Below are 26230 nucleotides of genomic sequence, written 5' to 3' on the forward strand. Positions count from 1 at the left end.
GAATCTCCCATAAGCACAGTATCATCAGCAAAAAGCAGTCTGAGCTTGCTACCATCTGCAGCTCATAAGACTGCCATCCCCACGAGCCCCTTTGAGGCGGGGTAGATGGCAGACCAGAGGCCTAGCTTCTTCCTACGAGCCCCGTGAGGGCGGGGAATGTGGCTAGGCCTGGGGACACTTGGTCCCAAAGATGAGGAGGTACTTGTACCTCCTCCCATGGGAGACTTAAGTCTCGAGACACTCCCCAGATAGGGAGCCAAGGCCGGGTCACCACTACTTGGAAAAGACCCGGGCCGGGAGAATACCGGCGAATAAAAAAAAAAAAAAAAAAAAAAAGCAAAAAGCAAGTGTCAATTCCCATTTTGTATATAATTCCCCATAATTTAATCCCACCCCTCTCCTGAACACCCTAGCATTTACTTCTTTTACAACCCCCATCTATAAATATATTAAACAACCATGGTGACATTACACATCCCTGTCTAAGACCTACTTTTACTGGGAAGTAGTCTCCCTCTCTTCTACACACCCTAACCTGAACCTCACTATCCTCATAAAAACTCTTTACAGCATTTAGTAACTTACCACCTATTCCACATACATACTTGCAACATCTGCCACATTGCTCCCCTATCCATTCTATCATATGCCTTTTCAAAATCCATAAATGCAATTAAAAACTTCCCTACCTTTATCTAAATACTGTTCACATACATGCTTCAATGTAAACACTTGATCTACACATCCCCTACCCACTCTGAAACCTCCTTGCTCATCCGCAATCCTACATTCTGTCTTACCTCTAATTCTTTCAATTATAACCCTACCGTACACTTTTCCTGGTATACTCAGTAAACTTATTCCTCTATAATTTTTACAATCTCTTTTGTCCCCCTTCCCTTTATATAAAGGGACTATACATGCTCTCTGCCAATCCCTAGGTACCTTCCCCTCTTTCATACATTTATTAAACAAAAATGCCAACCACTCCAACACTATATCCCCCCCCTGCTTATAACATTTCTGTCATGATCCCGTCAGTTCCAGCTGCTTTACCCCCTTTCATTCTACGTAATGCCTCACGCACCTCCCACACACTCACATCCTGGTCTTCTTCACTCCTAAAAGATGGTATACCTCCCTGGTCAGTGCATGAAATTAGCGCTTCCCTTTCTTCGTCGACATTTAGAAGTTCCTCAAAATATTCCCACCATCTACCCAAAACCTCCATCTCCCCATCTACTAACTCCCCTACTCTGTTTTTAACTGGAAAATCCATTCGTTCTCTAGGCTTTCTTAACTTATTTAACTCACTCCAAAAATTTTTCTTATTTTCATTAAAATTCCTTGACAGTGCCTCTCCCACTATCATCTGCTCTCCTTTTGCACTCTCTCACCACTCTCTTCACCTTTCTTTTACTCTCCATATACTCTACTCTTCTTATAACACTTCTGCTTTGTAAAAACCTCTCATAAGCTAACTTTTTCTCTTTTATCACACCCTTTACTTCATCATTCCACCAATTACTCCACTTTCCTTCTGCACCCACCCTCCTATAACCACAAACTTCTGCCCCACATTCTAATACTGCATTTTTAAAACTTTTCCAACTCTCTTCAGCCCCCCCCCCCACTCCTCATATTTGCACCAGCCCACCTTTCTACCAATAGTTGCTTATATCTCACCCGAATTTCATCCTGCCTTAGTTTATACACTTTTATCTCCCATTTGCTTGTTTTTGCCATGTTCTTCTTTTCTCATCTACCTCTTACTCGTTCAGAAAATTGAGTGTCTGTAAGAAGCAATAATTATTCATAGCCTTGCATACCTGGACGGGGTCAACATCCCCCAGTGCCCGGTCCACGACCAGACCTCGTAACATAATGATAGTTGTTTAGCAACAGCTTCAAGACATTGAAATCAAAATCCTCACCACTTATGATATTCTTTTAATAGAGGTAAAAAAAACATTCTGTACAAGATAACTATTTCCCAATTAGACACAAGAGTAGATAGTGTATGTTTCAAAATGCACAGCATTTTGGGCAGTCTTATGTTTAGAGCTAATACTAACAATATAGAAATTAGAAAAATGTATATTAGATAACGCATATAAATGCAGCACAAGCTAAAATATTAAATTACATAATGTTGCAATGCTGATTTTAGTGAAATTTGAGCATTCAGTGAAAGACTATTAAATTAAATTATTTTTAATAATTAATGATGTAATAATGGTTGGGGAAATGATTAAGTAAAATTAAAAGGAATATGGTGAAATTAATAACTTGGTTACATTATAAATTGTTACAAGGAAATACATTAAGCACACAGTTATCTTTTCAGATTGTTTAAAATCACTGCTACAAATTTTTAAGTAATCTGGCAGGTTATTCCACATTTTTGGTCCCCTTTATTTGCATGGAGTTTCTAAAGATTCAGGCAAACACAGAGAATATCAAGAGGCATTTGTTACACGTGTGATGTCCGTGATATCTGTGTTACAGATATCCAGGAAGTGTCTTAGGTCAGCATTGTTGTTATAGTGTAGTGTTTTGAAGATGTAGCATGAACAGTAAAATGCATGGTTTAGGGAGCTAAATAAGGACATTAGCTGCCTAAAATTTGAGTTTGTGATGGTTCAGATAACTACCTTTACTTATGTGATAACTGGCTTGAGCTAGAACCCCAGATACAAATTCCATAGGTGAGGTATGGATCAACAATAGTAGTAGTTAGACAGAGTGGGAAACATAACATCTAATTTTGGAGATTTGGATCCTTTTTTGAAATTAGCTGGATATGAGCTGTGTGCTGGTATCTGTTAAGATTTCATGCAGCTATATGCAAGCCCTTAGAATTCATAGTGATAAAATTTTGTGAAGATTATCTTGTTCATGTCAACAGACCATAGCATATCAGCAGAAAACTGAACTGGTTACACGCTCCATGTGCTGCATCAACTGTGTTGGGCATTTTTATGACTGCATCATTAGTATTTTTTGGGGTCTTAATCTAAACTGGCAGAGTTGGCACATTATGCCTAGTTAAATATGGCTGTCTGTATATCACTTTCTCAAGTATTTTTGATAGCATTGGCAGGTTAAATACTGAGCAGTAATTGTTAATTAATGTAGGTATGATCACTATCTTTCTGGATGGGTGTTACCCTGGCTCTTCTGAGATAGTTTGGAAAGGTGTGTTCCTCACATGATTGGTTGAAAAATGCTGAAATAGGGAGAGATAATACTTGTGTAGCTTTCCTGTAGATAATGGTGGGTATTCTTTGCTATTTGCTGACTTTTTTATTAATTTTATGAGTGATGCTATTTCAGAGATTGTAGAATAAGCCAAGTGGGAGCAACTTGGGTAATTATCAGTCAGACAGCTGCCGTGGTGGCAAGGGCCTCTGGGACATTTATAAGATTAGAGAAGAAATTGTTAAACCTTATTTGAAGTAACAGTAGTTGAGAGGGAGTTGTCTTAATTGAACTTGCTGGTTATTAACATGTTTTCTAGGTTGTCACTGCAGCTTAAGTTGGAGCAAGGGATTCTATAAATTACCTCAATTGTTATTAGATTATTGGTATTGTTTTTGATGAACTAAGCAAATATACATAGTCAGTACACTCATTGCTGGTGTTGGTGATATTGATATTATTGAATTCATCAGCATAAAAAAAATAGCAGTGCCTCCACCTTTCTTGTATGTTGTACAGCTGCAGATAATCATATAACCAGGTATGGCGGATACACTAGTGAAGTTGTTTTTAATCACGTCTCTGATAACATAAAGGAAAATGGGTACTCAGTGATTTGAGCAATGCTACATTATCATGTCCGTTTAGGGGCATTGTACTATAACTGAACATACTTAAAAAAAATTTATTACCAAGGATTCTTTTGGCAGAGTTTGCTGTATGGCACTTGCAAGTATGGTGAGTAGGTTGTTCATTGCTTTATACGCTCTTTTAAAGAGGCTAAATTCAAAATCAATGTATGTGTGTGTGTGTGCATAAAAGAAAAGCTATGTAAACCTTTATACAATAGGGGAATATAAGAATGTGACAAGTGTGGATTTCAAAATAAAAAAATATAAGAATGCAATAGCTAGACACTGAGATTCTTAAATTATTTGAGCAACAGAAAGAATATTGATCTTGTACTGAGGTTATATAGTGGGAAATTATGGACAAGTGGTAAATGGTGCAATTAAATACTGAGAGGTACTGATGGCTTTTTGGCAAAGGAGTCTAATACATACATATAAAGATACCATAAAGTTAACAAATACCTTACACTACATAAATAACTATTCAAAAAAGCAAAACGATTACTTATATACACAAAAGATAATGCAGCTATTACATCATTATTAAAATATTCACTAAACAGTTAATTTTAATAACATTTAATCCAAGGAAGAGGAGGGTAGCTCAAATTCCTTGAAAACAGAGTCCTTCACCAACATCAAGGCACCCTCCTTTTTTAAAGGATATTACACAATAAAATTCCAGACATACCTGCACGTTATTCTCGGACGTCTTCTTTTTGGTGGTTTTCTTAGGAATTCCACCAGCAGCCTCATTGTGGGCATAAACAAAGGAGTTCACTATAGTGAGAAGGAAAGGTTGGCAAAGATTTTACAATATACCTGAAGATGGTGTGTACTTGACATACGTCCTACAGTAAAGTGAAGAGTACCATCAACCTCTGCTCTAAAGGAACACCCAGCCTCCTCCATACAAGTATTAATGTGTACGTGTAATTATGGCATGTTGCTAAATAAAAGTTGTGGTGTAAAATCTTTTAAGTGCCTTTAGGAGTATAGCAAGGAGTGCACGACAATTTTTTTTAGCACACTGGTCGTTTCCCACTGAGGTAGGGTGACCCAAATGAAGAAACACTTTTACCATCATTCACTATCACTGTCTTGCCAGAGGCATGCCTATACTACTACAGTTCAGATGTCCTGCCAAACTGCAAATATCCCCACTCTTCCTTCAGAGTGAATGCACTGTACTTCCCACCTCCAGGACTCAAGTCCAGCTAACCAGTTTCCCTGAATACCTTACCAAAATGTTACCTTGCTCACACTCCAACAGCCTACCAAGTACCATTTGCCTCCACTCACTCCTGTCTAATGCCAATTGCAATGTGTGCTCATGAATAACAATTTAATGGAGGAAACACTTCTAATAATCCTGTGCTTGATAATCCAAGCACATACAGTAACTCTGATTTCTTAATGTCTTGATAGCATTCATCGAGCAACAAGGCCTTATGCGAGGCAGTGTTTATAGAGTAAATTCAACATCCGAGTTCCTTAGAAACACAGATAATGCATGCAAGGAATCAATTATTTTCAGTCTTTCTTTTTTATAGTTTTTGTCTACATAGTGTTATGACATTTTAATATATTAAGGATGATGAGTCTACCTGTAACTTTCAGTAATGCCACATATACCCCAAGAACTTCCCAGCCAGGAAGCTCACACACTTAAGAACTGTATACTTAACACTTATTTCTTCTTATACTCTTAAGTGATATTAAGAATTGAAGATGCTGTCATCATTTTATAAGGCAATTTACACCCTCATAATAAGGCTTATATTCATGTTGTAGGAAACCCAATGAGAATGAAACATAATACTACACTACTGTAAGTTTTATAGAAGCATACTGCACAGGAGGTAGAAAAAGACCATTTCTTCTCAAAATATTCACTGTAGTGAATAATTACCATTAGTTTTGGGAAAATTTAATTGCTATCATCTTGTTCATTTAGAGATAAAATTTGGATGAGGGCAATTCAATTTTCACTGAAATACAGTATTGATAATTAAGCAATGTGATAAATATTTTAAGAAAAAGTGAATACCTCCTACCTTCTATGAAGACTATACTACATATGCAAAAAAACACTGATTGTGATTCCATGCAAGTATTTAACAATGGATGCAAAAAATACACATGAGGATGAAGAGATGCCTTAAGAAAATAAGGCAGACATGCAGCTCAATTCAATACCTTACTAAACTGAAAAAACAAGTGAAAATAAAACAAGACTACGGATGGAAACCGGGAGGTGGAAAAAGATAAATACATGTACAGTCAAACACAGTTATCATGTGCAGGCTAATTCTGGCTGCTTGGATATTGTTTCTGTTCTTGTTGTTGGGGATTTATAGAACCTGTGAGTGCTTTTGGTACATTAATCCATGCTTCCCAGTGTATCAGGAAGAAGTTTTACTCAAAGCTGGATGATGAAAGGAAAGGGAATGGTTCCTTTTGCAGATAGAAACAGGAACAAAAGCATTCCCAAATGGGTCAAGTAGACCCCTTTGCCTCAGCTCTGGCAGAGTGGGACACCTATACCCTCACAAAACAGTGAAATATTCACAGAACAGAAAAAATGGAGCTGCTGAATGGTGCACCTGCCTTTAATGTGCCCAGCAGCCAGGACAAGATGAGGGAAAACATACCCAAGAGAGTGGGAAAAGTTTGTCACTGATACACAGGTGAGAGTCAGACATATGCACTCTACCTAAACTGGCAAAAAAGTCTGTTTCTGTTGCCAGGATTAATACCGGAAGTTGGTTTCTGAAGATTTTGTACTCTGTACACTTTCTGTAATTTTTTATATATATATATATATTTTTTTTTTCAAATTATGACTGATGACACCACACTACACCAGGGTGTAACCATCTTGCCTTTAAAGCTAACAGAGGCTGACCGCAAATGCTCATCAGTCATTTTTGGCTGGGAAAACACTTACTGTTATCTTAAGTCAATGTGTACATTACAGATATTCTGCTCATCCATAAAGTATTACACTAGGTATATATCCTGGTAAAGCATTTAATAATGAAGGAGAAACCAATAACACCTTTTGTCCAATGTTTATGTCATTTTGTAAGTCTAACAGTGATTTTCTAATAATTGTAGTACTGTATTACACCTGGTGTACATGCTGGTTGTTGGCAAGACACTTGGTTATTCTCGAGGAATCAAATTGTGCTGAGCCTGACAGACATTGTGAACCTTGCATCAGGTGCATTATTATTACATATTATATTTAGGGGAAAGCATCACACCCATTTGAGTCATACGGTGCCTATATTATGGGAGGCAACATGGTTCAATCAAAGGAAGGAGAGAGGAGCCCAATTCCTGAGATCAAGAGCCCCTTACCAGCATCAAGTATCCTTCCTAGAGGGGTACACCAAGAGTAGATCATCCTGTGAATAGTGTGCTGTAATTACACATTTTAAACAAATGCTACTACCCCATATGACTTGTATAATGTTTAAGTGTATTCACTGTACTTGCAAGAAAATACCAAACATTTATTGTTAAATACCATATTTTGTTGTTCACCTTAAAAGTTTTTTATTGTTCTATACCAGACAGCAAGCTATTCCCAATTGCCTCTAGCCCTGATAAAGCCTGATTAGCAGAGTTAGGACTGTAATGTAATATTAAATTAATACAGTGTATTAATATAATACATTTATGGAAACATTAGGTAGTAGGTTGGTAGACAGCAACCGCCCAGGGAGGTACTACCGTTCTGCCAAGTGAGTGTAAAACGAAAGCCTGTAATTGTTTTACATAATGGTAGGATGCTGGTGTCTTCTGTCTGTCTCATAAACATGCAAGATTTCAGGTACGTCTTGCTACTTCTACTTACACTTAGGCCACACTACACATACATGTACAAGCATATATATACACACACACCCCTCAGGGTTTTCTGCTATTTTCTTTCTAGTTCTTGTTCTTGTTTATTTCCTCTTATCTCCATGGGGAAGTGGAACAGAATTCTTCCTCCGTAAGCCATGCGTGTCGTAGGAGGAGACTGAAATGCCGGGAGCAAGGGGCTAGTAATCCCTTCTCCTGTATATATTACTAAATTTGAAAGGAGAAACTTTCGTTTTTCCTTTTGGGCCACCCCACCTCGGTGGGATACGGCCGGTGTGTTGAAAGAAAGATTTATGGAAACAGGTGAAACACAAGAAAGAGAGAAGACAAGCTTTCTATGAATGCTAAGCAATGGCATGATACTAATCATAACAGATAACATTAGTGGGTAACAATACACTGCATACTATTGCATCAAAAATAAAAACAGAGCAATAAAATGTATTTAAATACAGTATAAAATAATTCTTAGAGTCCAGTATAATATAAAATTGGAAAATGAGGTAACTATGTACAGTATATATGCTCCTGATATAATTTTTTTTTTAAACAGTAGCTGCCTCCCACCAGTTAGGGTGACAAAAAATTTTTCACCATCATTCATTCAATCAATCAATCAATAATTGTCCTACCAGAATCATGCAGACACCACAGTTCAGATGGCCCTCCAAACGGCAACATTCCCAACTCTGTTTTGAGAACAGGTGCTACACTTTCCATCATCGATGCTCAAGTCCAGCTAACCGGTTTCTCTGAATCTCCTCATAAATGTACCTTGCTCATATTCCAGTAGCATGTCAAGTCTTGAAAATATCTTTTCTCCACTCATTCCTATCTAATGTGCTCGTACAAGATTGTTGGATATTTAACCTCCTAACGCTTGAAACCTCCTTTACTCCCTCCCTACAATCCTCCCTGGGGTGACCCCTACACCCTTTCCCTCCATCCCGGCTTTATGTACCCTCCTAGTCATCGTATTTTGCTCCATTTTCTCTAAATGCCAAAACCACCTGAACTACCACTCCTCAGCCCTCTAAATTATATATACTTCTGATAACCCCACAACTTTTCCTTATCTCTTCTAATACTAACTTAAATTTATTCTAGAAATGAGTAGAAGATTGCAGAGCTGCTTCAGGTATGATGAGATTTCAATATATTTTGATATTATTAATCAACAATTATTGGTGTACAATTTGTAAAGGCTTAACATTCTGAAGAATAAAAGTCATACTATCATAGCTGGAAAAATTCACAGCTAACTCACAATTTGGAAAGGAAACCTGAGAAAGGGTTTTGGTCCATCCTGGACCTGGATTTCATACTTGTCTTGGAAGGACCAAAAATACTGTCTAAAGTTGACTCTCCAAACTGTGGGTGGACTGTGACTTAAAGTACCATATATTGTTTCGTGACAAGCTATCAGAGGCATCCTCAATGGCAATTCCACATGCTTTTAGGATTGTTGAGTTTTTTATCGCAGCATCCACTTTCCACTAAGTTAGGGTGATCCAAAGAAGGAGACGCACTCACCATTGTTCAATCAACAGCTGCCTTGCTAGAAGTGTGTGTGGACATCACAATTCAATGACCCAACAAACTGCAACATTCCCACCCATCCTTCAAAGTGCAGGCACTATACTTTCCACCTCCAGAACTCAAGCCAGGTTAACTCGTTTCCCTGAATCATTTCATAGATATTACCTTACTTACATTAGCATGTTAAATCTTATAAACCACTTGTCTTCACTCATTTAAACTTAACAAGCTCACACATACATGTTGAATGCTCAAGTCCTATTCTTGCAAAACCACCTATAAGGAATGCTCCCTACACTTCTCTTAACCTACTCCAAATTTATACACCCCTCTTGATGATCTTTTCTTGCTCTTTCCTTTCTAAATGAAGAACAATCTTAACCTCCCTACTGCTCCCTGAATTATACCTTCCACACTACCACATAATCTCTTCATCCCTTATTCTCTGCATAACATTCTCACCACATTCACCTCAAACATGATACTGATACTGCCTCCAACCTCAGCCTCACTGCAATGCCACAATACTTTCCTTGGGGAGGAATTCAGCAGAATAGTTCTCCACAAGGAAGTGGAACAGAATTCTTCCTCCGTAAGCCATGCATTTTGTAAGAGGCGACTAAAATGCTGGGAGCAAGGGGCTAGTAACCCCTTCTGTATACATTACTAAAGTTATGAAGAGAAACTTTTGTTTTTCTTTTTGGGCCACCCTGCCTCGGTGGGATACAGTCGGTTTGTTAAAAGAAAGAAATTCCGTTAGTTCGTGGATGAGTTTGGAAAGAGTGCAGAAGAAAAAAGCTTAAACTAAACACTGTAGATGAATGGTTCAGAGAACTGACATGTTGATAAATTAGACACATGTGCAACTCTTGGGTATCAATAAAGATACCCAAGAGTTGCACATGTGTCTAATTTATCAAACTAAACACTATAGAAAAGAGGAAGATAATGAGAGTTAAAAGTAAGGCAATGAAATATTGGATATTAGACTGGAGAAAGGTAAGGAGAATGGAATAAATGAATATATAGAGATTTAGAAGAGAATGTGCTAGCAGTTGGGACTATGAAATATGACAGCAATCAGAAGAACAGTTGAAGGAAAGGACTATCAAGAGAAGAGTCCATCAATGGATGCAAAATAGAAGTAGGTATTAAAGTATAGTATAAGTGAAGCATGCTTATTAAATATTGCAGCAAGAAGTTTGGTGACTGGCAGTGATGATGCCATATCCAAGATCAATGTGAAATAACATTAGAGACTGAGGCATGGTCTTTCAATAAGGCAGTGAGAAGTCTGCTGACAGTGAAGATACTGTATCTGAGACCAGTGTGTGAGAACATATAGCTGAGAAATAGTCTTTGAATGTTGAAGAAAGAGAAAGCTGGTGGCAGTGCAGACGCCATATCCAAGACCATTGTGTAAGGAAAATATTAGAGGCCGAGGCATGGTTTTTAAATACCATGGAGAGCGAGCTGATAATAGTGCAGATGTCATGTTTGAGATCATTTGAAGAGAATATTACATCAGCCAATATCTCACTGGAAGATGAAATTAAATAGCTCAATTAAATTAGAGCTGAGAAAGAATTCTATTTTCACTGAATGTATCTGAAGTGAAAGTACCCATGAAATGTAAAATCTACCAGTTAATCAGAGAACATTAAACTATAAACAAGTCAAATGAAAACAGCCTGGGAAAAATACCAAGGTACAGTGTGTACTAAACTTAACTTTAATGAAAAAGTTAAAATATCCTTAAATACTTAAATCTAAAAAAAAATATAAAAATCCCAAAAATTTAAGTTCTTTACTTAAAATTAAATATTTAGATTTTGGACAATACAAGGCAAACGTGAAAAAAATTAAATACCCTTATAACTCTGATTATGGTCCACCATTGAGTTTTTGTTGCCGAGGGCAAAATTTATAATAAAACAGACACAAATTTATCTTTAAGCCTCATTTAACTTATTCATAATTTTCTCAAAATTTAACAAGAAAAATATTTTGTTTCCCACTGTTGTTATCACAACAACAAAAAGTACAGTACTACATAACTACTACAGTGCAGTCTTTAACAAGATAGTATTTATCACATGCATTACATAGCAAAACCTTACTACAGTACAGTATTACATACTATAGTTTTCAATGACATATTAGTATCCATCTGTTTGCAAATGTGAGTGAGTTAAAAATCTAAGAAGCTGAACTACTTAGATAAGGAAGGAGAATGCAAACAATCAGATGCATACCTTAGGTTTTCTTCCTACTGGAGCCTTCTTTCGTTTGCTGCCCTTGCGATTGTATGTTTCATCATCAAAATCCTCCTCGGACTCAAATTCATCTTCTAACTCTTCTTCAAAAGGAGGCTCCTCGTAGAAAGTTGCCCACTGCTCTGGCTAGATGATCAAAACATCATCATTTTATTAAATATCAAAGCAAGATCTTTGAAGAAGATTGACAACGGAATGAGGAATTGCAGTTTTATGATACAGCATGGAAAGCATTATAAATTAGGCTCTCGAGTCTCAATTATTGTTTTTCAATACCATTCCCTTTTAAAGTACTGAATTATGTGAGCAAAATGGTATAGACAATGGATGCCAATTAGGTAAGTAGTAATGTAATGACATTTTAGCATTATGTCATTACTTACAGCTCAAAATGGAAATAGCAGACAAGACGGGATGTACTAAGTCAAAGAACTGCTACTAGTTTACCCTTGTTCCTAAAGAATCCACATATATCATTCAGTTTAACATTGAGCTTTTTTCATTTCTGCCAAGTACTGGCACTCTCTATACCTTAAAGGGGTCTTAAACCTTTATTGAAAGTATGCACAAGGCAATGCCAAGAGGGAGAACTGAACATCTTAACCAGGCATTTTATGCTTTACTAAGGGTCAAACGCTGATTTCGCTCTTACTATTGGCAACACCTTATATGTATTTCAGTTTTTGAGAGATTTCTATTAAGAACAGTTTGGGCATTCTGACTGTTGACCTTTCCAAATCTCTGATCAAAATTACCTTTAAAAAATCTTGTATGAATAATGCATTTCACTCACACTCACACTCACTACAGTGAAACTTGTTAGATCTGATCTTCAAATGACCAACTTTGACAGATAGCTTGACTGAAACTGATTCAAAATTTAAAAATGTTAATTGGGATGGGAGGGTGGCCATGAGCAGACAATGTGAAAATCAGTGGGTTTTTGAGACTCTAAATACATATTGTTTTTACCACCTCAGCTGTGTTCTACCAAGGAAGGATGACTCAAAGGAAACATTCCCCATCATTAATTCAATAGCTGTCTTGCTAAAATTGCACAGATCTCATGATTTAAATAACCACAACATCCCTACTTGTAATATTTTCCTGTACCTTAAAAAACACTAAACTTGTATGGGTCATTAAGAACTGTTTTCTTGTACCTAATGCACAATATCAGTCTTCATACAACTCACTAAACCACATGTTAAAGTAAGTAAATATGAAAAGTTACTGTGTATAGTACATAATAAATATGAAGTGTTTTAAAAACATCCATGGCAGTGCTTAACAAACTCCATGCATGGGATTCAGAGAGAGAGATGACAGGGCTCAATCACATAAGTCAGTGGAATCACAAGATGGGACCAAGAGCTAGAACTCTTCTCCTCAAGCTCAGGCAGGTCTCAGTCTCAACTTGGCTAGATCTAACAAGTTTTACTGTAAGCAATTCTTTGCTTAACAAGTTGTAATTTGTATTATTATTATATTATGCACACAACTTGGTTTATCCCTGGCTAATAAAATGCCACTTTTTAAAAATAATAATTAATGGATGTCAACATCACAAAAAATCTTATTTATAATTTATTTATAATACTAATTTATAACAGAAAACACAGACATGCATTTATAAAAGGTCTTAAAATACCTTGCTTTTATGGTTTCTTTTATTTGTCCTGCACTGTTACAACAAATACCACAAGCAGTCTTACCAATATCACTTTTTCTGGTTGAAGAACAGGTTCTTCAACAACAGCAGCAACAATTGCTGCAGGATTTTCCACTGTTGTAATTGTATGCTCATCTGGGTCTGCTTTAGCTGCCTGAAAAATTGAGAAAAAATTGGTAGTACACAATTGTCATGTACAGCTGTTGATCTTGAAGATTAAAGAATATGCTGACACACAAAGGAAAACTCCTATAATCAGGTTATTAATAAACACCAGGAACAATATGGCACCCTAACACTGATCCTTAAGAACTCCGCTAGCCACTGACTGTTTAACACTGTTCCATAGTTTCTACTTAACATTAACATAGTGCTGATAGTCGATATTCTCTAGAAATCAGTATGACCAGCCCCAAGAATGTTGACTTTTAAAGTTAACTCTACTATTATCAGGCATAAAATTGCAGAGTGAAAAACTAAAATTACACAAACATTGATCTATGTAAATATGATCTATACAAAAAAAGTTCCACACAAGTATCTCTAAAGTGCACTCTGCCTCACCCCATGTACTTTATATAATTATCTACCCTACATTCATTCTTTTCAAAAAAGTTCCATAAACAGCACAAGGAAAATGCAAAACACTATATAAAATTTTTTCTCTGTACATAAAAATTGCTCCCTGAAGTGATGGATGCCTGTACATTATGTACAATGAATTTTTTTTTTTTATATCATTTACAGGCTATGTGCCATTATCCTATCTATCATCCTGTAAACGTTTAAAGTCATTTTTATTATTTTACAGAAGATTCTGCATCACTTGAAAACACATTCATATAGTTTACCTATCCTTTTTGGTAAGTTTTTCACATAAATTAACCCTTTCAGGGTCCAGAGGCCAAATTTCAAAGTGCGCACCAAGGTCCAAGAATTTAAAAAAAAAAATTTTTTTCTTTTAAAATGGTAGAGAATCTTTTTCTGTAGGTAATAAAACAAAAAGTACGAAATTTGATGGAAAACTGACGAAATTATGCTCTTGCGAATTTTGATGTGTCGGCGATATTTACGAATCGGCGATTTTGCCGACTTTGACTCCCATTTTACGCCAATTACATTATTCCAGTTGACCAAATTCTTAGCTATTTCACTAGTATTACTTCTATTCTATCGATTGAGCACAAGAAATTGCCAAGTCAACTGTTTCAACTACAAAATAAGTGATTGGAAATTGGTAATTTAGCCAATTTAACATAAAGTTCAAAATACTCCAATTTCAAAACAGGGTCGAGAATAAACAATGTAGGTATTCCTGGCACTAAACTAACATTTCCTCTGTACATTAGTTATGTTTTGAGGCTTTACAAATGAATTCCATTTTGATTTTTTATTCACACAATGAATTTTTATTCAAACCCAAAAAATAGAAGATTTACTGTTATGCAATATTGTAATAATTGTATAAATATCATCACCACATTTGTGAATGTGTATTAGACCCACCAGCTGGAGTGTATTAGACGTGTGAGGTCGTTTGTATACTCCTGAACATCGGCAAAAATTTAACATTTCCGCTACTTTGAGCTCAGTTTCAAGCCATTTCCAGTGCTAAAACCAATCAAAATCATCTCTATTTCTGTAATATGTCTTCCATTCTATCAAATGAGACCAAGAAATCGCAAATACAACTATAAAAAGCATACGAAAAAACACTGCAAAGTCGCTGTTTTAATAAAAAAATCACGGTCTCAGTTTTTTTCCTCTCATTATACACTGTGCGCTGCAGGATTTGTTTTATGTGGTGCACACATACCAAACAGATGTATTCTCTCACATCTAGGCCCAAATTTACCACTCACAGCCTATCAGAGTGAGCTGAGCTCACGGTGTAGATCTACGGTTTGGGCCCTGAACGTAAAGCCGTAGATCTACAGCACGGACCCTGAAAGGGTTAAAAACAAAGAGGTAAGTAAGACCCTTGTGGCACCCCACGGGTAGCATTTCCCCAAGAGGAAATTTCTCCTCTTATCACTGCTTGCATTTTTCTTTTAAAGTTTCTTATCCGTTTTAATAGTTTCATTCCTCCTATGTTTTGAAATTTCTAAATTTAGTTTCTCATGGGAAACTATCAAAAACCTTCCAAAAATCTAGATAAATATGATCTGCCTATTTAATTTTCCTCAAATAATTTTGGTGACTGTCATAATGCCTTAATAGATCTGATATATAAGAATTCCCAGACTGAAACCTTGACTGTTTACCAGTCAATAGGTAATGTCTTTTTTCAATATTTTTTACAAAAACGCTTTTCAGCAAAACCGACTTATAAGAACATAAGAAAGGAGGAACACTGTAGCAGGCCTGTTGGCCCATACTAGGCAGGTCCTTCACAATTTATCCCACTAACAAACATTTGACCAACCCAATCTTCAATGCCAGGATCTTACCTGGCTTAAACACACTATTGGCATAATGTGTGCTATCTTCTATTGGTATATAAATTTACTCTCTTGTAGAGAAATGCTGAAAAAAATCTAAATTGGACAGCTCAGTTCTTAAGATTCTTTAAAAACCCATTTTTCTATCTTGTCTGTTTCTATTTTATTTAATATCCAGTGCAGCAAATTTCCAAAACAGCTACCATGTGTTACAATGTCAATTACAATAGGATATATTTTGAATACACCATACACAGCTTTCTTAATGAAAAAGTAAAGCCACAGACCATATAAATTCAATCAAGCACCTAAATTACTGAAAACACTTTCAAGTTCCTTGAACAGTAAATTTTTTTTTTTTAACAAACCGGCCATATCCCACCAAGGCAGGGTGGCCTAAAAAGAAAAACAAAAGTTTCTCTTTTTAAATTTAGTAATTTATGCAGGAGAAGGGGTTACTAGCCCCTTGCTCCCGGCATTTTAGTCACCTCTTACAACACGCATGGCCTACGGAGGAAGAATTCTGTTCCACTTCCCCATGGAGATAAGAGGAAATAAACAAGAATAAGAACTAGAAAGAAAATAGAAGATAACTCAGAGGGGTGTGTGTATATATATGCTTGTATATGTATATAGTATATATGTATATATGTATATATGTATATATGTATATATGTATATATGTATATATGTATATATGTATATATTGTATATAGATTATGTATTGGTGGATAAAAGGTTGATGGGTAGGCTCCAGGATGTACATGTTTATAGAGGGGCAACTGATATATCGGATCATTATTTAGTTGTAGCTACAGTTAGAGTAAGAGGTAGATGGGAAAAGAGGAAGGTGGCAACAACAAGTAAGAGGGAAGTGAAAGTGTATAAACTAAGGGAGGAGGAAGTTCGGGTGAGATATAAGCGACTATTGGCAGAAAGGTGGGCTAGTGCAAAGATGAGTAGTGGGGGGGTTGAAGAGGGTTGGAATAGTTTTAAAAATGCAGTATTAGAATGTGGGGCAGAAGTTTGTGGTTATAGGAGGGTGGGGGCAGGAGGAAAGAGGAGTGATTGGTGGAATGATGAAGTAAAGGGTGTGATAAAAGAGAAAAAGGTAGCTTATGAGAGGTTTTTACAAAGCAGAAGTGTTATAAGAAGAGCAGAGTATATGGAGAGTAAAAGAAAGGTAAAGAGAGTGGTGAGAGAGTGCAAAAGGAGAGCAGATGATAGAGTGGGAGAGGCACTGTCAAGAAATTTTAATGAAAATAAGAAAAAATTTTGGAGTGAGTTAAACAAGTTAAGAAAGCCTAGGGAAAATATGGATTTGTCAGTTAAAAACAGAGTAGGGGAGTTAGTAGATGGGGAGATGGAGGTATTGGGTAGATGGCGAGAATATTTTGAGGAACTTTTAAATGTTAAGGAAGAAACAGAGGCAGTAATTTCATGCACTGGTCAGGGAGGTATACCATCTTTTAGGAGTGAAGAAGAGCAGAATGTAAGTGTGGGGGAGGTACGTGAGGCATTACGTAAAATGAAAGGGGGTAAAGCAGCTGGAACTGATGGGATCATGACAGAAATGTTAAAAGCAGGGGGGGATATAGTGTTGGAGTGGTTGGTACTTTTGTTTAATAAATGTATGAAAGAGGGGAAGGTACCTAGGGATTGGCAGAGAGCATGTATAGTCCCTTTATATAAAGGGAAAGGGGACAAAAGAGACTGTAAAAATTATAGAGGAATAAGCTTACTGAGTATACCAGGAAAAGTGTACGGTAGGGTTATAATTGAAAGAATTAGAGGTAAGACAGAATGTAGGATTGCGGATGAGCAAGGAGGTTTTAGAGTGGGTAGGGGATGTGTAGATCAGGTGTTTACATTGAAGCATATATGTGAACAGTATTTAGATAAAGATAGGGAAGTTTTTATTGCATTTATGGATTTAGAAAAGGCATATGATAGAGTGGATAGAGGAGCAATGTGGCAGATGTTGCAAGTATATGGAATAGGTGGTAAGTTATTAAATGCTGTAAAGAGTTTTTATGAGGATAGTGAGGCTCAGGTTAGGGTGTGTAGAAGAGAGGGAGACTACTTCCCGGTAAAAGTAGGTCTTAGACAGGGATGTGTAATGTCACCATGGTTGTTTAATATATTTATAGATGGGGTTGTAAAGGAAGTAAATGCTAGGGTGTTTGGGAGAGGGGTGGGATTAAATTATGGGGAATCAAATTCAAAATGGGAATTGACACAGTTACTTTTTGCTGATGATACTGTGCTTATGGGAGATTCTAAAGAAAAATTGCAAAGGTTAGTGGATGAGTTTGGGAATGTGTGTAAAGGTAGAAAGTTGAAAGTGAACATAGAAAAGAGTAAGGTGATGAGGGTGTCAAATGATTTAGATAAAGAAAAATTGGATATCAAATTGGGGAGGAGGAGTATGGAAGAAGTGAATGTTTTCAGATACTTGGGAGTTGACGTGTCGGCGGATGGATTTATGAAGGATGAGGTTAATCATAGAATTGATGAGGGAAAAAAGGTGAGTGGTGCGTTGAGGTATATGTGGAGTCAAAAAAACGTTATCTATGGAGGCAAAGAAGGGAATGTATGAAAGTATAGTAGTACCAACACTCTTATATGGGTGTGAAGCTTGGGTGGTAAATGCAGCAGCGAGGAGACGGTTGGAGGCAGCGGAGATGTCCTGTTTAAGGGCAATGTGTGGTGTAAATATTATGCAGAAAATTCGGAGTGTGGAAATTAGGAGAAGGTGTGGAGTTAATAAAAGTATTAGTCAGAGGGCAGAAGAGGGGTTGTTGAGGTGGTTTGGTCATTTAGAGAGAATGGATCACAGTAGAATGACATGGAAAGCATATAAATCTATAGGGGAAGGAAGGCGGGGTAGGGGTCGTCCTCGAAAGGGTTGGAGAGAGGGGGTAAAGGAGGTTTTGTGGGTAAGGGGCTTGGACTTCCAGCAAGCGTGCGTGAGCGTGTTAGATAGGAGTGAATGGAGACGAATGGTACTTGGGACCTGACGATCTGTTGGAGTGTGAGCAGGGTAATATTTAGTGAAGGGATTCAGGGAAACCGGTTATTTTCATATAGTCGGACTTGAGTCCTGGAAATGGGAAGTACAATGCCTGCACTTTAAAGGAGGGGTTTGGGATATTGGCAGTTTGGAGGGATATGTTGTGTATCTTTATATGTTTATGCTTCTAGACTGTTGTATTCTGAGCACCTCTGCAAAAACAGTGATAATGTGCGAGTGTGGTGAAAGTGTTGAATGATGATGAAAGTATTTTCTTTTTGGGGATTTTCTTTCTTTTTTGGGTCACCCTGCCTCGGTGGGAGACGGCCGACTTGTTGAAAAAAAAAAAAAAAAAAAAAAAAAAAAATGTATGTGTAGTATGACCTAAGTGTAAGTAGCAAGATGTACCTGAAATCTTGCATGTTTATGAGAGACAAAAGACACCAGCAATCCTACCATCTTGTAAAACAATTACAGGTTTTCATTTTACACTCACTTGGCAGGATGGTAGTACCTCCCTGGGTGGTTGCTGTCTACCAACCTACTACCTACTTGAACAGTAATACGTAGAGGATAAACAAGAAAAATACATCATAATTTACCTCCTGAAAAATTCTTGAGGGATTGGTCCCAAATCTGAACACCAAAATTACTACCTGCAAGAGCAAGATGCTCTGCAGATGAAGCAGGGGTGCAACGAGTACACAAAAAATTCAATGGATGCAGAGGGACAGACTTTTCAACATCCTTCCTTCATATGTAAGGGGAATTACCAATTGACCCTTAGCTGTACTTCAAGAGGGAACTGGATAAATACCCCTAGTTATTTCCTGATCAGCCAGGCTGTGGTGCCTATGCTGGGCTGCTTGCAGCTAGCACCAAAAGTCTAGATGATCAGGCCATCAATCAGGAGACCTGGTCTGGGATCAGGCTAAGGGAAGGTAACACCATGAATTGTCTTCAGGTAACTTTCAGTTAACAGTAAAAAAAAAAAAAAAGGAAAAGAAAGGTAAAAGTCTTAAAGGGTGCTTAACCCTTTCAGGGTCCGTCCCGTAGATCTACGGCTTTACGTTCAGGGTCCAAACCGTAGATCTACGTCATGAGCTCAGCTCACTCTGATAAACTGTGAGTGGTACATTTGGGCCTAGATATGAGAGAATACGTGGTATGTGTGCACCACATAAAACAGATCCTGCAGCACACTGTGTATAATGAGAGAAAAAAACTGAAATCATGATTTTTCGATTAAAACAGCGACTTTGCAGTGTTTTTTCGTATGTTTTTTATAGTTGTATTTGCGATTTCTTGGTCTCATTTGATAGAATGGAAGACATATTACAGAAATAGAGATGATTTTGATTGGTTTTAGCACTGGAAATGGCTTGAAACTGAGCTCAAAGTAGCGGAAATGTTAAATTTTTGCCGATATTCAAGAGTAAACAAACGACCTCACACATCTAATACACGTCAGCTGGTGGGTCTAATATACATTCACAAATATGGTGATGATATTTATACAATTATTACAGTATTGCATAACAGTAAATCTTCTATTTTTTGGTGTGAATAAAAATTCATTATGTGAATAAAAAATCAAAATGAAATTTATTTGTAAAGCCTCAAAATGTAACTAATGAACAGAGGAAATGTTAGTTTAGTTCCAGGAATACCTACATTGTTTATTCTGGAACCTATTTTGAAATTGGAATATTTTGAACTTTGTGTTAAATTGGCCAAATTAACAATTTCCGATCACTTTATTTTGTAGTTGAAACAGTTGACTTGGCGATTTCTTGTGCTCAATCGATAGAATAGAAGTAATACTAGTGAAATAGCTAAGAATTTGGTTGATTGGACTAATGTAATTGGCCTAAAATGGGAGTCAAAGTCGGCAAAATCGCCGATTCGTAAATATCGCTGACACATCAAAATTCGCGAGAGCATAATTTCGTCAATTTTCCACCAAATTTCGTACTTTTTGTTTTATTACCTTCACAAAAAGATTCTCTACGATTTCATAAGAAAAAAGAACAAATTTTTTTTTTGAAAATTCTTGGACACTGGGGCACAACTTCAGATTTGGGCCTTGGACCCTGAAAGGGTTAATTCTGTTACCTAAATCAGTTGATCACTGATGTGAAGTCACTTACTTGCATAAGAGAACCTAAGTAAGATCGTCTTTGTGTTTTCCATCTTCGTGCGGGATATGTGTAGACCTGTCCTTGGAGTATTCCTGGCATCCGATGCTTGTCACTAACAAAGAGGTGGCAGTGCCGCTGTGCCACACCTGACATGGTTAAAACAACTCAGTGTTATAACTTATTTAAAACTGCAAGCAAGCAGTCAGGAAAATCCTCAAACTGTAAAATATTAGTTTTTTTAAAAATCAAATTTTAGCCAATTTATAGTAATGTGACAGGGCTTGAAACAGAAAAATTTAGAACACAGAATGCAAGTTTTAAAAATTATTCTGCGGCAACTTCACCTTAAAATAATAAGGAGCTGACTCTTCACTAGCAGCCAAGAAAAAAAGCAGAAGAGAATACCCTGTCCATTCCGACCATGGGTACCCAGTAATATTACTTTCTGCCTTAAGTGCAGAGAACACTTAAGTTAATCTGTAGGCTAACTCCAAATGGATAATTTATTGTTTTACATCCTTTGATTCAAAAGAAACCATTATTGGTCTTAGTGAGGTGCAAGGAAAAATAAAGGTGGCCTCTCCCATGGGAGATGCCTAAATCTGGTTTTATTTCCAAAATAATTACCTACTAGCTTTGGTAGTAGTTTACCTGTAGTTGGTTATGAGGTCACCACCTCCACCACCACTCCAGTCCAATAGCTTACTGTGTCAAAGAAGCAGATGGTATTTGGGCTGAGCAGCCTGCATATGCATTGGTACAAATGGTATGGAAACAAATGTACATGTATTTATTTTAGTTGGGCTTATGGTATGACTGGTTTAATTCTCCATTTTTTTTTTTTACGTTGGGTTAGGTTTCCATATACGTACAGTACAGTACTTCTTTGTTTTGTTTGATACAGCTATGCCATGCAGGATTATTATGAAGATTCATGGAAAGTTCTAAACCTGAAAGGATCATGTGGCACTACATGAAACAGGTGGTAGGACCATGATTGGTTATGTTTGGGTAAGGCCTGGAGACAGTAAAAATTTTATAACATGCATGCCATGCATTCCAACTACCTGTACAGGATGACCCCACACATACACCACCTATTTTCGGTGTTCCACATTTTTCTTGGTTTTCAACTGGGCCACTGTTCCACCTGCCAGTGGGTTTAATATAATGAATATTATATTACATTTAATATAAATATTCATTATATTAAACCCACCTGTTGGCTCAATTTGAAGCCAACGATAATAAGCACACCAAAAAGGTATGGAGACCTCCTGTACCTTCTCTTCTCTGTGTTGACTAAAAATCTTTATGCCTGCTTACCACTGTTACATTGGTAAAATATAAACAGTGAATAAAAATTCCTGAAGGTTTAGTAAATAATATTTTTTGGTTCTCAGTATTTCAGTAAGTGACATACCTGTTTGTCCATCAATATAAGGTTGTCGATATATCCTATCTTTACGGATCCTTACATTATATCTTGCAGAATTTTGCATGAGTTCCTTGTATCCAGTGTCATTTACAAAACTGAAAGATAGATTAAAACAAAATCAGGTAAATGAAAAAGTATATTTTAAGAACAGAAAAAGACAAATGATTATGGAAGGACAGTTGTGAAAGGTATGCACATTCTCTACAACAAAATATCTTACCCTACAGTATCTCCAAAGATACAAGTCTGTCACCTTGAAAACCAAATATCTGTCTCTCCCACTATCCCCACAAAAAAGCGAGAACAAAGCACTACAAAAGTTCTAAAAACAGAATATAACTGGTTTCCATGGCTCCTAAGTTCTATATTAAAGAATGGAGGCCCAACATTAAGATATTAAGCAGAAACAATTCTTGCTGTTTCTCTTTAACTGCCCATTATACTCTTTCCCCATTCCACACAGTGAGTCCTACCACTTTTGCTCCTCAAGCTCACCTAGTAGTATATTTTATTTCCTTGGGCCTGCTGCTCCCTTAACTATTTCTCCCTTACTCTTGCACTTGGCTAATCCCCAGGGATGACCTCAAAATCCCAGGTCTCTTTGACTCCTCAACAGCTCCTCTTTGCCTCCATACTCTGCACTAGAGCATCTCTTCTCCAACGAGTTCTGTCGTGCACTGACATTTGGAGAAACGAGATTGCACACTGAGTATCCACTGTTGCCCACTCCCTCCTGTTTGTTTCCCTGTGCTTGAGCCAGCAACTTTATTTGGCACAGGAAACCAAACTGACAGGACAGCCTGGCAGTTTTCCTTTGCTCCTTGGCACTGGACTCCATTTGATCCTTTACAGGGCCCTACCAATGAGCATGACACTCCTCCCAGGCAATGGATGTGACATTTACATGGCTTCACATAGATCACTCTTGGGTCACCTCCACCTCCTTCTGATGGTTAACTTTCTTGCCTACCAATGGTACTCTGATCAGCCTGAAATAATTAAGCAATGCCTCCTTTTGTGAAGAGTTTATCTGAATTATTTCCCGCCTACTGTGTAGTAGAAACTTTTTGAAATAAAGATACCTAACTGTTGCATGTGTGTCTTACCTAACAACCTGTCGGTATTTTATACCAATTTAATGTTCACCCAGGTACCTACTTAACCACTAGGTGAACAGGGATAATAGGTGTAAGGAAACATGTTAGATCCTGGTTCCTCAGTTAAGAAGAGGCCAATTAAGCCATGAGCACCCCCAGGTTCTAATTACCTTGAATCCTCCTCTGAAGGTTCTTGCTTCTTTTCAGCTGCAGAGCCTTGAATCAAGAACCCTTCACCAATGTCAAGACACTCATCTTGAAAGGCAAAATTCAGAAAATTCTCATCTGAATCATATTACCAATGTTTACACGACTTTTAATTGACCGACTTCATTACGTTTCCTTTAAAAGTCTGTATCAACATGGAAAAGGTATATTATTTGAGCATAACATGACTGTAATGTTAAATAATAATCTATGATACTGTCATGTATATTCTAGTGTTATTTTTAGTTTAAACCTGCCAAAAATGCTTTGCATTACTTACTGCTTATGGGTTTATCTATGTAAGAAATCAAACGTAGTTCATTGGAGGAACAACGATTATTTTTATGAAGATAATCATTAGATTTAAGAAGTGGCAAACCCATTAATTACACAGAACCTGAGGGAATGGAAGGCAGTCAGGTTTGATCCAAAAAAGGAGATGTCTTAATTCCTTGCATCAAAAGCCCCTCACTGTCCTGAGGGGTAAGTAGGTTAGTTTATTAAGACACAGGTACACATAAGTACAAATTATCATAGTGTAAATTACCTACGATAACCCAAAAAAAAGTCAATATGACCTTTTCAATGGCGTAAGGTTAATGGTTGGTTTTAAGCCTAAGTAAGTTTATTTAGACACAAGTACACACAAGCACAATTATCATACATACTATAAATTATGTAGGACAACCAAAATAAAAAATAAAAGTGATTAATATCCACTGAGGTCTAACTAATTCTTCTTTGATTATTAAGACAGCACTTAACCTTATTACCAGACAATAAACCATACCCCCGGCCGGGATTGAACCCGCGGTCATAGAGTCTCAAAACTCCAGCCCGTCATTACGATTTCTTAAGTCATGTTGACGGCAGTGAAGGGACTTGAGCTAGAGTTCGTCACGGCCACGCTAGCTGGAGATTCGTCTGTAAAAACTTGCATTTGTGGTCACAGAGGTGCCTGTGCTAACTTTCCTATGGTGTAGAAATATACCTAGTTGGATGAATCTTATTGTGGCTAGCTGGTCTAGTGGTTAGCGCGACGGGCTGGAGTTTTGATACCAGACAATACTTTAACTCCTTAACTAGGGATTAAAGTAATCTCATAGCATATATACGATGAGAGATATACACCTCTCTGTGTATATATCTTGTCCAGAGGGGGTTAAATACCTCAGGAAAAGTCTGGTGTAAAAAAAAAAAAAAAAAATCCCACTGCGGTACTGGAGTACAGTCTCGTGTACTCTCGAAATACTCAAATTTACTGACAAATCCGACTCACCTTAATATCTTCTCTAGTGCCGAGTTCTCGACTGTTGCCAGTGCCATCATCAGCGCACTCTTCCAGTGACTAGTTAAAGTAATAGTGAGTAAATAAGGGAGTAAATAAGAGTCACATCATCTTTTGTTTACGCTGCAGCCGCTGACGCTCTCTCGCGTTCATCACTCAACTAAATTTTCACCTCATTACCCACATTTACACTTATTTGCCATATGTAACACCAAAATTATTATTTAAAAAATAAATTAATGAATATTTCCGTGTTGAGTTATGATATTGAGTGTATATGAGGTATAAATTAATTTAAAAAAATGGCATTCTCGCTGCTCCACAATGTTTTAAGTTATTTTTTTAAATCTTGTGGTTTATTAAACTTATTAGGTTATATGATGTCTTTTTATGTATATTTGAAAAGATATAGTGTTTATATAGGTGTTTTCAAGTTCCGCTTGACCGAAATGCTTTCCCTAACCATACAGGCTTTTTCAAAAAAATTTTAAAAATTATTCCCACCCAATATTGCAACAATTATGTCCTATTTTGAAGATAAAATTGTTTGTGAGGACTCTTAGTTAAAATAAATCCCATAGTTCAACCTCCCTCGGATATTCCACGTTAATTTCTACTAAAGTCAATTGATAAAGCCATTGCAAAATAAAAAAATAAATCCTGTATGAACCTCAATAAAAATATAAATAACAACTATTACTTCCTTATTTATTCACTGACCACTAAGTTATTTACCCCCAGTGGAAATAAAATACATTGGCTTACTTTATTGGGCTAAGTTATAATAATAATAATAATAATAATAATAATAATAATAATAATAATAATAATAATAATAATAATAATAATAATAATAATAATAATAATAATAATAATAATAATAATAATAATAATAATAATAATAATATCTTTATTTCTACAAGTACAAGGTATACAGTCCTACCTGACATCAATGGAAAGGACCACAATGGCAATAAGCCACTCTGACTTTTTTGGGTTATCCTAGGTTCTCTACACATATGCTGCTATGTATGATAATCTATGTAACTGTATTTGTGTATACCTGAATAAACTTACTAATGACATACTACTATATAGAAAGCCGATTGTTTGCAGAGCATTTCGGGCAAATTAGGTCAGTTTTGTCCCAGGATGCGACCCACACTAGTCCACTAACACCCAGGTACATGCCCGAAATGCATAGACAGTAGGCATGCTAGTGGCCTTGGAGCTTTCCTGGAGAGAATTCCGGGGGTCAACGCCCCCACGGCCTGGGCTGCGACCAGGCCTCATGGTGGATCAGGGCCTGATCAACCAGTGTGTTACTGCTGACTGCACGCAATCCAACGTCTGAACCACAGCCCGGGTGGTCAGGTACCGACTTTAGGTGTCTGTCCAGTGCCTGCTTG

General features: G+C 37.0%; 1 protein-coding gene across 4 annotated transcripts in view; it reads right to left on the reverse strand.

The window, feature by feature from the left end:
* Positions 1-24963, reverse strand: part of LOC128700170 (zinc finger protein ubi-d4) — a 68820-nt gene extending 43857 nt beyond the window's left edge. For 2 of the 4 annotated variants that reach the window (XM_053793163.2, XM_053793161.2), the window contains exons 1-6: positions 24813-24963; positions 22215-22324; positions 20801-20937; positions 13240-13350; positions 11504-11650; positions 4525-4584 (exon numbers count right to left, since the gene is read on the reverse strand). In XM_053793163.2, the coding sequence (XP_053649138.1) occupies positions 4525-4584; positions 11504-11650; positions 13240-13350; positions 20801-20937; positions 22215-22324; positions 24813-24862 (615 nt within the window). In that variant the 5' untranslated portion in view covers positions 24863-24963. The remainder of the gene's footprint in view (positions 1-4524; positions 4585-11503; positions 11651-13239; positions 13351-20800; positions 20938-22214; positions 22325-24812) is intronic. The other 2 variants (XM_053793164.2, XM_053793162.2) reach the window with 1 other exon arrangement.
* Between the last annotated feature and the right edge of the window lie 1267 nt (positions 24964-26230).

This window comes from Cherax quadricarinatus, chromosome 74 (assembly GCF_038502225.1).
Source record: "Cherax quadricarinatus isolate ZL_2023a chromosome 74, ASM3850222v1, whole genome shotgun sequence".
Classification (NCBI taxonomy): Eukaryota; Metazoa; Arthropoda; class Malacostraca; order Decapoda; family Parastacidae; genus Cherax; species Cherax quadricarinatus.